General features: G+C 41.9%; 1 protein-coding gene across 2 annotated transcripts in view; it reads left to right on the top strand.

The window, feature by feature from the left end:
- EPG5 (ectopic P-granules 5 autophagy tethering factor) overlaps positions 1-14,430 on the top strand; it is a 120,684-nt gene that overhangs the window by 51,713 nt on the left and 54,541 nt on the right. For both annotated transcript variants that reach the window (XM_057698547.1, XM_057698546.1), the window contains exons 17-23: positions 1,014-1,154; positions 8,591-8,735; positions 8,965-9,162; positions 9,551-9,661; positions 10,898-11,020; positions 11,978-12,144; positions 12,967-13,188. In XM_057698547.1, the coding sequence (XP_057554530.1) occupies positions 1,014-1,154; positions 8,591-8,735; positions 8,965-9,162; positions 9,551-9,661; positions 10,898-11,020; positions 11,978-12,144; positions 12,967-13,188 (1,107 nt within the window). The remainder of the gene's footprint in view (positions 1-1,013; positions 1,155-8,590; positions 8,736-8,964; positions 9,163-9,550; positions 9,662-10,897; positions 11,021-11,977; positions 12,145-12,966; positions 13,189-14,430) is intronic.

The raw sequence follows: 14,430 nt of genomic DNA, 5'->3' as shown, positions 1-14,430 counted from the left end.
CTGATATAGCTGTTGCTGCTGTACTTTTCACAGTACTGTACTGTAAGATTAAAAATGTTTTCTTTACTTTTTGTATTTGTTTTTATGCATTATTTGTGTAAAAAGTATTATAAACCTATTACAGTACAGTACTATATAGCTGATTATGTTAGTTGGTACCTAGGCTAATTTTGTTGGGCTTATGAATGCATTGGACTTATGAACATGCTCCCTGAATGGAACTTGTTTGTATGTAGGGGACTTACTGTATAACTCTTTTTTTTACTAGTAGTTATAATTAGAAGTATAAAATTTTGTTTTTTCCTAGTATCCTTATAGCAGAAATATTTTTCCATATCTCCCTTGACCATCATATGCATACTTTTAAAATGATTCCGTAATGTTCCCATTGAATGGATTTTTCCAAAATTTACATTGTCATTTATGGCTCTGAGTTTACAATTATGAATAATTCTGAAAAGTACATTTTTACATGGATCATCTGTCATATTTTTTTCTATATTTGAGATTATTTCTTAAGGATAGATTCTCTGAAGAGTCAAAAAAAAAAGTACTTTTCTAGGCCACATTGCTTTCAGAAAAATTCTGCCAGTTTATACAGACAGATTGATCTCACTTTTGAATCTTTCCTATAATACCTGTGGGACTATGTAAACAATGAGAGCCCCTTGACTCTTAAGAGAAGCACCATTTGAGAAGCAAAGTAGCCAGTGCTTTGGACTAGAAATTTGCAAACCTGGGTCCTCAGTCTGACCCTGTACCAGGAAACTGTGTGAATTGGAGCATGATATTTCACCTTTCTTTTGTATAAAATGAAAATATAGATGAACTTTTAAGTTCCTTTTTACTTCTAGAGTTCTGATTCCAGCAGTTCTGTGTGAAGTTTGGGTATGCATAAATGTGTTGGAGATCTGAGTTAATCTGGGTAGCATGTAGGCTGATAGACAATTGGAAGAACATCATTTTATGAACCGGCTACCTTGTATGCTCATTGCTTTTTTCTTTTTCCACAGCATTGAGAAGTTCTGTGCAGAAGGCATCCCACTCTTGGGAATTCTGGTCCAATCAAGGCATTTGAGAACAGTGGTCCATGTCCTGGATAAGATTCTGCCTTTGTTCTACCCTTGCCAGTATTACCTTCTAAAGAATGAGCAGTAAGTGGAGAACAGCCCAGCGAATACAAGATGACTATGTCCTCTGGTTTTTCAAGTATAACATAGGGAATGATATTTCAGTAGTGTTATTTTTTATGAGGCAGAAAGCTTCCTTTCTAGTTTAGAATGCAGACTGAACAGTGACTCTAATAATGATTCTAGTTTTATTGTCATGAAAGATACTTCCCTTTGTCATTTAATTTTGGATTGCTTATAGCTTGTTAGTATTGAAAAGGGTGGTGGTTTCCATGAAACTGGGAATAGTGCTTCTGACCTTGAGCAGCAAATGGCTTTGCTATTGTAACAATAGCAAAACACATTGCTTTCAATTGCAGTGCGCATGGGCCAGTATTATAAACAGAGAAGATACGTAGGAAGGTGCTCATCACATGAGACATTCATCATCTTGTGGAGAAAATAAGACTTTTGAGGTAATCACAAAGTTATGTAGCAAAATATTGGCAAGGCCATGCTAGGGTGTATAGATTACATTTGCATTACAGTTGACCCTTGAACCACATGGGTTTGAACTATGCAGGTCCACTTATACAAGGATATTTTTCAATAATATACTGGAAAATATTTTGGAGATTTGTGACAGTTTGAAAAAACTTACAAATGAACTATGTAGCCTACAAATATTGAAAAAAATTAAGAAAAAAGTATGTCATGAATGTATAAAATATACGTAGATACTAGTCTATTCTATCATCTACTACCATAAAATATACACAAATCTATTATAAAAAGTTAAAATTTATCAAACCGTATACAAACACAGACCATACATGCCTCCATTCATGGTTGAGAGAAATATAAACAAACGTAAAGGTGCAGTATTAAGTTACAACTGCATACATTAACTAGTACATACTGTACTACGGTATAATTTTGTGGCTACCCCCTGTTGCTATCAGGGTGAGCTCAAGTGTTGAGTATCCACCTAACACGTCTTGTGACACTAATCATCTCCGACTGAGCAGTTTGTCTCTCCAGTAAATTGTGCATCACCGTAAAAAGTGACCTCTTGCGGTCCTCCTGCCATTTTCATTGTGTTTAGTGCCTTAAATAACACCATGGGACCCACATGAAGTGCCTCTAATGATTCTGGAAGTGCTCCCAAGAAGCAGAGAAAAATCATGACATTACAAGAAAAAGTTGAATTGCTTGATGTGTACTGTAGATTGAGGTCTGCAGCTGCACTGCCTGTCATTTCAAGATAAATGAATCCAGCATAGGGACCATTAATGAAAAAAGAAAAGGAAATTCCTGAAGCTGTCATGGCAGCTGTACCAGCAGGCGCTGAAATGTTGCACTTTTTGTGAAATACCTTTTTATCTCATAGTGAAAATGCAGCTTTTGTGTGAGCACAGGATGGCTTAAGAAAGGCATACCTATAGACCCTAATGTGATTAGAGAAAAATTAAAGTCATTATATGACAACTTAAAGCAAAAGGAAGGTGAAAGAGCTACAGCTGAAGAATTTAATGCCAGCACAGGATGGTTTGATAATTTTAGAAAGAGGTTTGGCTTAAAAAAATGTCAAGATAACAGGAGAAGCAGCTTCTGTCGACCAGGAGGCAGCAGACAAGCTCCCAGATGCCATTACAAAAATCATTGAGGAGAAAGGATATCTGTCTGAACAGGTTTTTAAATGCAGATGAAAGTGCCCTATTCTGGAAAAAAAACTGCCGCAAAGGACGTTTATTAGCAAGGAAGAGAAGCAAGCACCAGGATTTAAGGCAGGAAGGGATAGACTAACTCTACTGTTCTGTTTAAATGCAGTTGAGTTTACCATCAGGACTGCCCTTATCTGCAAAGCTGCTAACCCCCAGACTTGAAGGGGAAAGATAAACATTGGCTGCCAGTCTTTTGGTTATACAAGAAGGCCTGGGCAGCGAGAACCCTGTTTCTTTTTTGGTCCCATCAGTGCTTTGTTCTTGAAATCAGGAAGTGCCTTGCTAGTACAGGACTGCCTTGTAAAGTTCTTTTAATATTGGACAATGCCCCTGGCCACACACAACCCCATGATTTCAACACCGAAGGTGTTGTAGTGGTCTCTCAGCCCCCAAACACAATGTCTGTAGTTCAGTTTCTAGGTAAGGGGGTCGGTCATAAGGACCTTTAAGGGTCATTACATACAGTACTATGAAAAGGATTGTCAACACCATGGAAGAGAACCCTGATAGAGAGAACATCGTGAAAGTCTAGAAGGATTACACCATTGAAGATGCCATTGTTGTTATGGAAAAAACCATGAAAGCCATCAATCCCAAAACAGTAAATTCCTGATGGGGAAAACTGTGCCCAGATGTTGTGCATAACTTCATGATTTATGACAAAGCCAATCAAGGAAGTCATGAAAGGGATTGTAGATATGGCAGAGAAGGTGGGGCTGGGAGTGGGGGAAGGGTTTCAAGATATGCATCTTGGAGAAATTCAAGAGCTAATAAACACCCCACCAGAGGAGTGAACAGACAATGACTTGATTGACATGAGTGCTTCTGAACCTGTGCCAGTGATGAGGAAGAAGACGTAGAAGAAGCGGTGCCAGAAAGCAGATTAACATCAGACAATCTGGCAGAAGGTTCCGATTATTCGAGACTGATTTTGACTTCTTTTATGATGCGGATGCTTCTATGATACGGGCACTGAAACTAAGGCAGATGGGGGAAGAAGGATTGATACTATATAGAAACAGTTTTGGAGGAGTGAGAAAGCAAAGAAGTCAGAAATTTCTATGTATTTTTATCAAGTTACACTGAGCGTGCCTGTCTCTCCTCCCCTTTCACCTCCTCTACTTCTTCTGCCTCTGCCACCTGAGACAGCAAGACCAACCCCTTCTCTCCCTCCTCCTCAGCCTGCTCAGTGTGATGATGATGAGGGTGAAGACCTTTATGATGATCCACTTCCACTTAATGCACAGTAGATAATCATCATGCTCTACAGCTGATAAGCTTACCTGTTGTGTATGTGTGTATCTTTGTGTGAAAATCTGACAATCGTATGGCAAGGACTGTATGGAATGTGTTTATGTGATCAACATCTTCACCGACCTTTTTATTATGTAGCACATGCTGTGTGAGACTGGTATTGAAGCAGATAGTCTCTCCTTACGTAGGCGTAAGGTGAGTGATAGTTACTATAAAATTAATAATGTGTTGGTTTTCTTATTGTTTTATAACTTTGCTTTCGAAGAATTATACTACTGCACAGTATGCCTCTCTCATAATCGGAGAAACTATATCAGCCTGTCATCGCAGGTAAGTAGTTGTTAAAAGTAGCAATGCTTCCAATACTGTATTATGAATATGACTGTCATACTCTGTGTGATAAAAATTGTATAACAGTTCATTATTGGTTATACTAGGCTACCATAAAGCAATCATATTGCTGCTTCATTATTAATCAATTGTTCTACCTGTAAATAAATATGAATTTCTTTCTCACGTTGTCTTTTAGTCTTTGATGTCTAGCGTTATAGACAGTATATAACACCTACAGTGTTTTATATCATATAAGACAATATTGATGTAGGTACTGATAGATGATTCATCTTGTAAACAGATGATATAAACCTGCAATATCAATAGATACAGTACAGTACTGTAAATGTATTTTCTCTTCCTTATGGTTTTCGTAATATTTTCTTTCCTCTAGCTTACTTTATGGTAAGAATATTGTATATAATATACAAAATATGTGTTAATCTGTTTGTGTTATTGGTAAGGCTTCTGGTCAACAGTAGGCTATTAGTAGTTAAGTTTTGGGGGAAGTGAAAAGTTATACATGAATTTCCAACTGCATGGGGTGGGGTTAGTACCCCTAACCCTGTGGGTTCAAGGGTCAACTGTATATGGTAAAAGTATATGGAATTATGATAAAAGAAATAGCTGCTTAGGGAAGCAAGGAATTAAGGATGGGTACGAATCAAGATTCTTAATTGCACATGATGAAAATCCATTGCACACTTGTTTTACCAGAAAGGGAATGTATTGGCTCATGTGATTGGGGAAAAAGGCTGCCGATAACATCAAGTCATTCTAAAGTGGTGGTTCTCAGCTGGAGGGGTTTTGACCCTCCGGGGACACTTGGTAATGTCTCGAAATCATTTTGGTTTGTCACAACCTGGCAGGGTGGGATGGGTAGGGCAGGTGGTTGGGAGAGGGGGTTGTAGGGGGAAATTGAGGGAGGCTGCTGCTGACCTCTTGTGGGTAGAGGCCGGGGGTAGTACTAAGCATTCCACAGTGTGCAGGAGAGCCCCTCTCAGTAATTAGCTGTCCCAGTATGGCAGTAGTTGCAAAGCTGTGAGGCCCTGGGTTAGTGTTTCTGTTTATCCACCCTCCCAGGTCCCTTGGCCCTGCTTCTCTCTCTTTCAGGCCTTCTCTTGCAGGTATACTTTTTCCAGGGGAATTAGAGTTCATGGCTACAGAGAGAACCAGGCATCATCCTAGTTTCCCATGGGAAAGGCAAATGTTTTTCTTTATCCTTATTCCTTGTAACAATTCCTAATTGGTCTGACTTACTCATGTGCTCTCCCTGAGCTTGTCACCTTGACCAGTGGAATTGACCAGTCCTGAGAGGAAGGTATACAGGGATTCTGTATTGAAAGCTCCTCCCTCCCACAACTCTATAGCGTGGAGGAAGGACAGTTCCGCTAATGAGAGGATGTGTTAACAGAAGGATGACAGAGGATGCGCAGTGAACAGAAGGAGCAGATAGCCCACAAATATGACTTTGTGGAAGAGGTGGGTTTCTAATTGTTTTGGAGTGCAGGTAGGTGTTGGACTAGTGGAGAGGACATGGCAAGACAAGGTTTTTTCTGCATCGTTAGGGAGTGAGAGGAGGATCTGGAAAGGGCCAACCAGGCTAGTGAAAAGCATGAGTGAAGGAATAGAGGTGGGAAGAGAAATACCTGTCCAGGGAGCTGGGAGGAGGTCATCTGGCTGGGCCCTTTTGAAGAGTGAGGAAGGGGGAGGTGAGGCCTGATGTGGAGAAGGCCTGTATGGCAGGGGACAGGTAGTACCTCCAAAGGCATGAGGGGGACATTACAGTTTTCCCGCTGTGTGTCATTTCAAACAGGGTGTCGCACACTTGGCCTGGGGATGAGAATCACCCTGGAGAGCTTATTAGGTATGAGTTCCCAGCTCCTCCCCTGGAGATTCTGCTTCAGTAGGAATGGGTTAGGACCTGGGGACCTTTTTTGTGAAATTAGCACTCTAGGCACCAAGCAAGTCTGGGACCACTCGTGTTCTGGTTGGCACACGGCTTTCAGGGTGGTCAGGTGTGAGTTGTGTCCTCCCTCCATCACTCTTCTAGTGTGTGGACACAGGTGAGTTCCTTCACTTTTCAGAGCCTCTGTTTCTTTATTTGTATGATGAGATAATGCCATTTCTCAAACAGGCTGAATGTAAGGATTAAGTGATACACAGGAAGTTTGATGCGTGCCTGGAACAATTTTAATAAATTGTATTCAGATTTTTGTGATTTTGAGAGATTTTAAAATTAAATTGGATGGTCTGTTCCCCTCCCCTCCCCCCAATGTTAAATTTTGAGTAAAGGTGAATCTTTCTAGGCTCCATTTCAAATGCTTCCTCCTCTGTATCTCTCCATCTCCGCTCTAACGCCTGCACTAACTCTGTCCTCTGAATGCTTACAGGGCTTCATTGTGCCTCTCCTGTCATGGCTTTTCCTTTCTACTAGAGTGGAGTTTGGCCTGTGTTGTGGCTCCTTTGAAATGGGACGCACGCTCACTCACCAGTAACCTCTGTGCTGCCCCCGTCTGTACGCAGGTTGGGCATTGCCCTCAGACACATGGGAAGTTATCATGTCCTCAGGATGGAGTTACCAATTTTAAGGGCCATGAAGGAAAACAACGGTGCTATGAGAGAGATTAATGGGTTAGACATATTTTAGGTTGTGGGGAGGGGTCAGGAAGTCTCCTCTGAGGAAGGGACATTGCAGATGAGACGTGAGGGATGAGTAGGAGTTTGCCACGTTAGGTGTGGGAAAGTGTTTCAGGCAGAAAACCCAGCAAAGGCCCTAAGAGAGGATGGAGCCTGGTGCACCCAAGGAACCAGGGTGATATTTACCCCCGCTCCTCCCACCAGTGTCCCATATGAAGGATTGCAGAGTGATTCTATAGATATCTCTGCTCTTGTTAGTGCGAGTGGGGAGGGGACAGAGTGGCACTTTGGGTGTTTTCCCTCTCATGCTCTTTATTTATTTTTTTAAGCTTACATTCTTTTATTGGAATATAATTGCTTTACACTCTTATACCAGCTTTTGAGGTACACAAAGTGAATCAACTGTATTTATACATATATCCCCATATCCTCTCCCTACCGCGACTCCTTCCCACCTGCCCTGTCCTGGCCCTCTAAAGCATCACCCATCATCTAGTTGATCTTCCTTTGTTATACAGCAACTTCCCACTAGCTATCTGTTTTACAGTTGGTAGTGTATATATGTCTAAGCTACTCTCTCACTTCGTCCCAGCTTCCCCTTCGCCCCCCGCCCCTCAGCCCCGTGTCCTCAAGCCCATTCTCTACATCTGCATCTTTATTCTTGCCCTGTCACTGGGTTCATCAGTACCATTTCTTCAGATTCCGTATATATGAGTTAGCATACGGTATTTGCTTTTCTCTTTCTGGCTTACTTCACTCTGACAGTCTCTAGGTCTATCCGCCTCATTACATGTAGTTCATTTTCATTCCTTTTTATGGCTGAGTAATATTCCATTATATATATGTGCACATCTTCTTTATCCATTCATCTGTTGATGGACATTTAGGTTGCTTCCATGTCCTGGCTATTGTAAATAGTGCTGCAATGAACATTATGATACAGGTTTCTTTTTGAATTATGGTTTTCTCTGGGTTATATGGCCAGTAGTGGGATTACTGTGTCATATGGTAGTTGCATTTTTAGTTTTTTAAGGAACCTCCAAACTGTTTTCCAGAGTGGCTGTACCAGATTACATTTCCACCAACAGTGCAGGAGAGTTCCCTTTTCTCCACACCCTCTCCAACATTTATTGTTTCTAAATTTTTTGATGATGGCCATTCTGACCAGAGTGAGGTGATACCTCATTATGGCTTTGACTTGCATTTCTCTAATGATTAGCGATGTTGAGCATGTTTTCATGTGTTTGTTAGCCATCTGCATGTCTTCTTCCTCTCATGCTCTTTAATTTGCATGGGTTTATGTGTTTTAGATCTGTTCACTATATGTCTGTAGGTGGGTAGATTTAACCAATGCAAACTGGAAAACTTTATTTTTCTGAAATTCCAGAGATTTATCAGAATCCCTGAATAGAGCTTTGGTCTAAAAATGGGACCATGTCAGTATTCTTCTGTTTCTCATAAGTAATTAGTCACTGAAAATTCTGTTGACTCCTGATTAGAAGGTAAAGTGTGTTGTCCTGTGTTTGGCAGGTTTCTGTCATACCTTCTCCTGTTCCTGCACTTGGACAGCGGTGTCCCCCAGGGTGTCACACAGCAGGTCACCCACAAGGTGGCACAGCACCTAACAGGAGCCAGCCATGGGGACAATGTGAAGCTTCTCAACAGCATGATTCAGGTCAGGACCCTGTCAGCCCCTGAGTACACCCTCGCCTGCCTTCCCAATCAGACACCCCTAGTGCTAGCACGTCTATATGTTGGTCATTTCAAAGCACTTGGCACAGTGTTTTTGGCCAAGGAAGTCAACAGATCTGGTTTTTGTGGTGGAGGTAGATGTTATTTTATTTGTGTTTTAAAATGGGAGGCTGGTTATTACCTTTCACATCACCTGAGTCCTTTCTCTGTAGGCTCACATTTCTGTAAGCACTCAGCCCAATGAAGTGGGCCCGGTTGCCGTATTGGAGTTTTGGGTTCAGGCTCTTATAAGCCAACATCTTTGGTACCGAGAACAACCCATCCTCTTCCTCATGGACCATTTGTGTAAAACAGCTTTTCAGCTGATGCAGGAAGACTGTGTGCAGAAATTGCTCTACCAGCAACATAAGGTAAACCTGTTAGAGAATTTATCTTTCAGTTATCAGCTAGATAGTAGCCTTCTAAGGAGGTTCCCCAACATGCACTCTTCTCAGTACTACTCTATGGCCACTGCCTTTTTAAAGCACTGCCTTAACGGTGAGTTACCCAGTGACCTTAGTCCACTAGTGAAGGTCCTCTTAAAGCCTAAGGAAGGACACCCCGAGGGGAGCCCTGCTCGTTATGTTTGGCTGTAATGTGCTGCCTGGGATTATTGCTGCTGGTGGACTAATTATTGAAATCTGTATCTTACCAGAATCTTCCACTGGAGTAAGATAATTGCAGAAATTCTTAAAAAGCTCATTGATTCTGTTTTTAAAAGCCTCCTCTCTCTGCTCCACATGTTCCCCCGTGGTGTAGAATGCTTTGGGCTACCACTGTGACCGGAGTCTGCTCTCCTCTTTGGTGAGCTGGATCGTGGCAGGCAACATCACTCCTTCTTTTGTGGAGGGCTTGGCCACGCCTACTCAGGTAGGACACCCACCACAGACCATTTGTTATCTCTGTGAACTTTTAATATTATCATCCTTACCTACATTACTAATAGTCTAAAATATCTAATATCTATTAGCACTTACTATGCATGAGAATACTTTTTCATTTAATCCTCACAAGAGCCCTCTGCCCAGGTTGTGCTGTTGCTACTCCTGCTTTACAGGGGTGTTACCTGAGGTTTAATGGAGTCAAGTGGCTGGCTCAGGATCAGACAGCTCATGATCAGACTCCAGCCGCCTGGCTGCAGAGCCTGCCCAGCAGTGGGGCAGCGTAGTTAAGAGTGGATGCTGGAGCCAGACTGCCCCGGCTTCAGCCTTGGTTCTGCCATTTGCTAGCAGGTGTGCCTTGGGCAGCTGGTCTGCCTCTTTGTCCTCAGTTTCCTCAAGAGTCAGATGGGAGTAATGGCTGCACCTGCATGTGTAGTGCTTAGAGCAGGGCTCACTAGGTGTTGGGTGGTACTGTTGTTGCCGTCATTATCATTAATTCGGAGCATTGGTTTCATCGTTATTACCACCTCTTGGACTTTGTGTGTCCAATTATGTCTTTGTGTTATCACTTAAATCAGTAGCAGCATCCTTCAACTTCCTATCACAGTCTTTCCTCTGTTTCTTCCTCACACCTCTTGTGATCCAGCTGAAACAAACTCCATGCTGCTATCTGCATACACCTCTGGCGTTTCCATCCTTTGCCTAGCCGATTCTCTTACCGGGCATGCCTTCTCCTCCAGTCTCTACATAGAGCCTTCTCTGATATATTACCTTCTCTGATCTCACCCTCCCTCCTCTGGTTTCCCATAGCACTTGCCTCCTGATTCAATACGCACACTTCTCACTTTACATTTTGTTTACTTATATTACTCTTGTCTCCTCTAGTGAATGGAAAACTTAAGGGCAGAGCTCATGTCTGGCTCTCTTTCCTGTCGCTCGTGCATACAGAATCTGCCCACCAAATATTGTTGAGCAACAAATATCCTCTTTTACTAAAGTAGCCTTTGCAAAGGAATTTAACATTTTTCAATGGTCTGTTTTATATAAACTTATGTCTGTGATAAGAGTAGAAATAGGTATAAAAACAATGTATTAATTTTAGGAACTATAAATATGGTGATTGAGTCTGTGATAGAAAAGATGTTAATTTGTGGAACATGAGGATGTATTTTGTCTGTCTGAGTTAGCAGCTCATTCCCCTCATCTTTACCTGGTGTCATTGTAGGTCTGGTTTGCATGGACAGTCCTGAACATGGAATCCATCTTTGAAGAAGACTCCCAGCTCCGAAGAGTTGTTGAAGGGGAATTGGTTATAAACTCTGCATTTACCCCTGACCAAGCTCTGAAGGTGCAAATAGCAGTTCTGCATTTGAGTGGTAGAAGGTGGTTCACACTATGATGCTGATGCGTTCACTTATAGCTTTTGAACTTCTGTGTTTTCTTTTGTTGTGAATGTTTGGAAAGCACAATAACCAAGCTAATGCTTAACACGGTGTAATTGAAGTGTATACTTTCTTCCCAAGGTTCGTTTAACATTGATAGTTACAACCTAATAATTTGAGGCTACGTTCATTGCATGTATGAAGGGGATTGCGCTTGTTTTGATGCATCAGAATCCCCTAGAGAGCTTGTTAAAAATCAGATTTCTGGACCCCAACTTCTGAGATTCTGAGTCTGGAGTGGGACCTGGAATTTATTTATTTATTTATTTATTTATTTATTTTTTTTGGAATTTATTTTTAAAATTCCCCTAGCTGATCACTAAAGTGTGAGAAAGACTGGAATGAGGCTTTAGAATTAAATACCTTGTGTTTTAGGATCCTGTAGTATAGACTTTGCTTTTGGATTTCAGAACCTGTCAAGGGATTTATCATTCTTGAACATCCATTTAAAGTCTAAATTTTGGGGACCTCCCTGGCGGTTCAGTGTGGGGGAAAAAAAAAATCTAAATTTTCAAGAGGTTGATAAAGTTTGACAGTAGAATTTACTTTGTCTTTGATATTATCCCTGCACTACAGTGTTTTACATGCAAAGCAATGGAAAGGCATGGAAATGAGATTAGACTAGGTGATGCTTAAGACCCAGTCCAGTTGTGAAATTTTTGATGGGAAAAATCTGCCCCACATGTCTTGGTACTGAGAAGGTTAAAGTGTTAGAGGGTTGGAGAAGTAAGGTTTATATGACTTTTTTTTTCTTATTGAATCGAAAACACGATGGTCATTGTTTCATTGGAATCACTTAGGAAGAGCAGACTGTTTGCAGTTGTGGTCATTCTGTGCTTGCTCAAAGCCTGCCTCTTTTGTAGAAAGCCCAGGCTCAGCTGAAGCTCCCCATCGTCCCGTCCCTCCAGAGGCTGCTGATCTATCGTTGGGCCCACCAGGCTCTCGTCACGCCTTCTGACCATCCTCTTCTGCCGCTCGTTTGGCAGAAGTTCTTCCTCCTGTATCTTCACCGCCCAGGACCACAATATGGGTATGGTACCCAGTGTAGTAGTAAGTTTCTGTGAATCAGTTCTTGCATTTGCACTGCCCTGCTGCTGTGTGTTCTCACACTGTGGCATGGGAGTTAGAGTCATCCTCTGGCTAGGAGCCTTCCTCCTTTCCTGTTTCACATCTGTTAGACTAGACCTTTCCTGAGTTCAGGCTTTCTTGTGGCAGCTCTCTCTTTACCACCCCCATACCCAGTTTGGTGAAGAGAACACCCTGGGACTGTGCAGGTTTAGCAGAGAGCCTCTGGAGATGCAAACGGAGGGAGACTGCCCAAACTGAGGCTGCTTGCGTGGCGGTGGTGGGGTTTGTTCGAGAGGTCTTGTGATGGGTAGTACAGCTGTGGACAAAGGCCAGGCAGTGCCTGGGGGTGGTTCCAGCATTTCCACTGGATGTGAAGGGACTCTGGCCAGCTGTGACTGCTCACTGTCACTGACCATTGCTGTCTGGCTCCAGCTCTGTTTCTAGTTCACCTGCACTCCCTTAACTTACCCCTTTGAAACATACAGATGTTAATTCTTCCTCACTTCTGTTTTCTACCAGATTGCAAGTTCTTTAAGAAGAGGGACTATCTTTAGTCTCTTCTGTACCTCTAAGTGGTGACAGTATCTTGAATTTGCATAGCATTTCATTCTTTTAAAAACTGCTTTTATATGCATCGTCTTGTTGGGGCCTCATTATAACCATTGAGGTAGAAATAATATGTATTAATTTAATAAATTGACTTGTTAATGGACTGTAATTTTGTGTCACATAGAAAGAGCATCTTGGATTGATCCTGTTGTGATCTGTGCTTGCATTTTTTAAGGTTACCCATAGATGGTTGTATTGGAAGAAGGTTTTTTCAAAGCCCTACTTATATCAATTTGTTGAAAGAAATGAAGAGGCGCCTGACTGAGGTGGCTGACTTCCACCATGCTGCGAGCAAGGCCCTCCGCGTTCCAGCAGAGGGCAGTGAAGGGCTGCCAGCGAGCCAGGCTGGCACCCCTGCTTACCTTACTTCACCAGAATTGCACACGGAACTCGTGAGGTGAGGTGTGGCTATTTAGCCATTTATGTTGTTGTTTGCAGCACAGGTACTTTTGCTGGATTGTTGATTTGTGTTACAGCTGCTGGATGTTATTCTTTTTACCTGTTAGACTGAATATGGAAGGTGGTTTTGACTATAGGTGTGCATTTTGTAATGTTTCTCTTTTTTGTTTCTTATAAGAAGTGAATCAGCAATTTGAATGTACCTCTGTGAAGTGCCTGGAGTTTGAGTGAAAGCTCTTAAACCAGAGGGCTGGTGACCTCTTCTATTTCTTTATTTAATAACAGAAACAAACCAAACAAGTGATCATAGCAGGTTAACAACTAGTAAAGCCTGTTAAGATAGTTCTCTAAAAGAAATAAACAACCTAGGCAGGGTTCTTTAAGGGGATTCTGGGATCCACCTGGGGTGGGGTGGATTCATTATCTTCCAAAACTGCTTCTAAAAATAGGCTCAATATTTGCATCCCCTGAAAGGTTAAGGACTCTGAGGTAAGTCTGTGTCCCCTTCACACTTGGATTGATCCTTTCACCTTTTGTTTATAAGCTTGATGTAAACCAGTTATTAGTTTTATAAATAAGACAAAAAAATGGCCGTTAATAATGAACTCTGAATACAAAATGAATACAGATGTCTAGATGAGGAAACACAGTGTTTCAGTCCAGCACTCCAGCTTCAGACAGTGTTTCAATCCAGCACTCAGGCTTCAGGCTTGACTGACCTCAAAGCCTTAGGCTTCTCTCAGCCTCCAGAATGATTTCTCCCTGTCTTTTCCTTGCTTGAAGGAAAACTTATTTTTAGGCGGGCTCAACCAGTGGGAAGGCTTTATCTTTGAACATTTAGATCAGTTGAGAAAATCTTTGATGTTCCCTTCTGCCTTCCTTTGGCATGTTGTAAAGTAGACCTATAACCGAGTTAGAAGCTGGAAGAGAGTTCTGTCTCAACCTCTCCCCTTTAAGAGCCTCAAAGCCCTGTCCCTGGGTCTCTTCCTACATAGACTGCTGCCAGGGTAAAGGTGGTGTTTTTCCACTTTACTGAGTAAAGCTCAGCCACACCTCCTGGTCCCCACCCAGTACTTTGTGTGTAATTTGTGTGCTGTAGACCACTTTGGTACCTTGTGCCGCAAACAGCTGCTTAAAATTCCAGGGATCTGAGCTAAATAGACTGTGTTCCTTATAAAAACAAAACACAATAAAAACAAAGGAAGCATCATTAAATTTTTAAAAAAGTTTTTACAGGAAA

The sequence above is a fragment of the Hippopotamus amphibius genome, chromosome 11 (assembly GCF_030028045.1).
Source record: "Hippopotamus amphibius kiboko isolate mHipAmp2 chromosome 11, mHipAmp2.hap2, whole genome shotgun sequence".
NCBI classification, from domain to species: Eukaryota; Metazoa; Chordata; class Mammalia; order Artiodactyla; family Hippopotamidae; genus Hippopotamus; species Hippopotamus amphibius.
The sequence above is the reverse complement of the archived record's forward strand: the minus strand, read 5'-3'. Positions and strand labels throughout refer to the sequence as shown.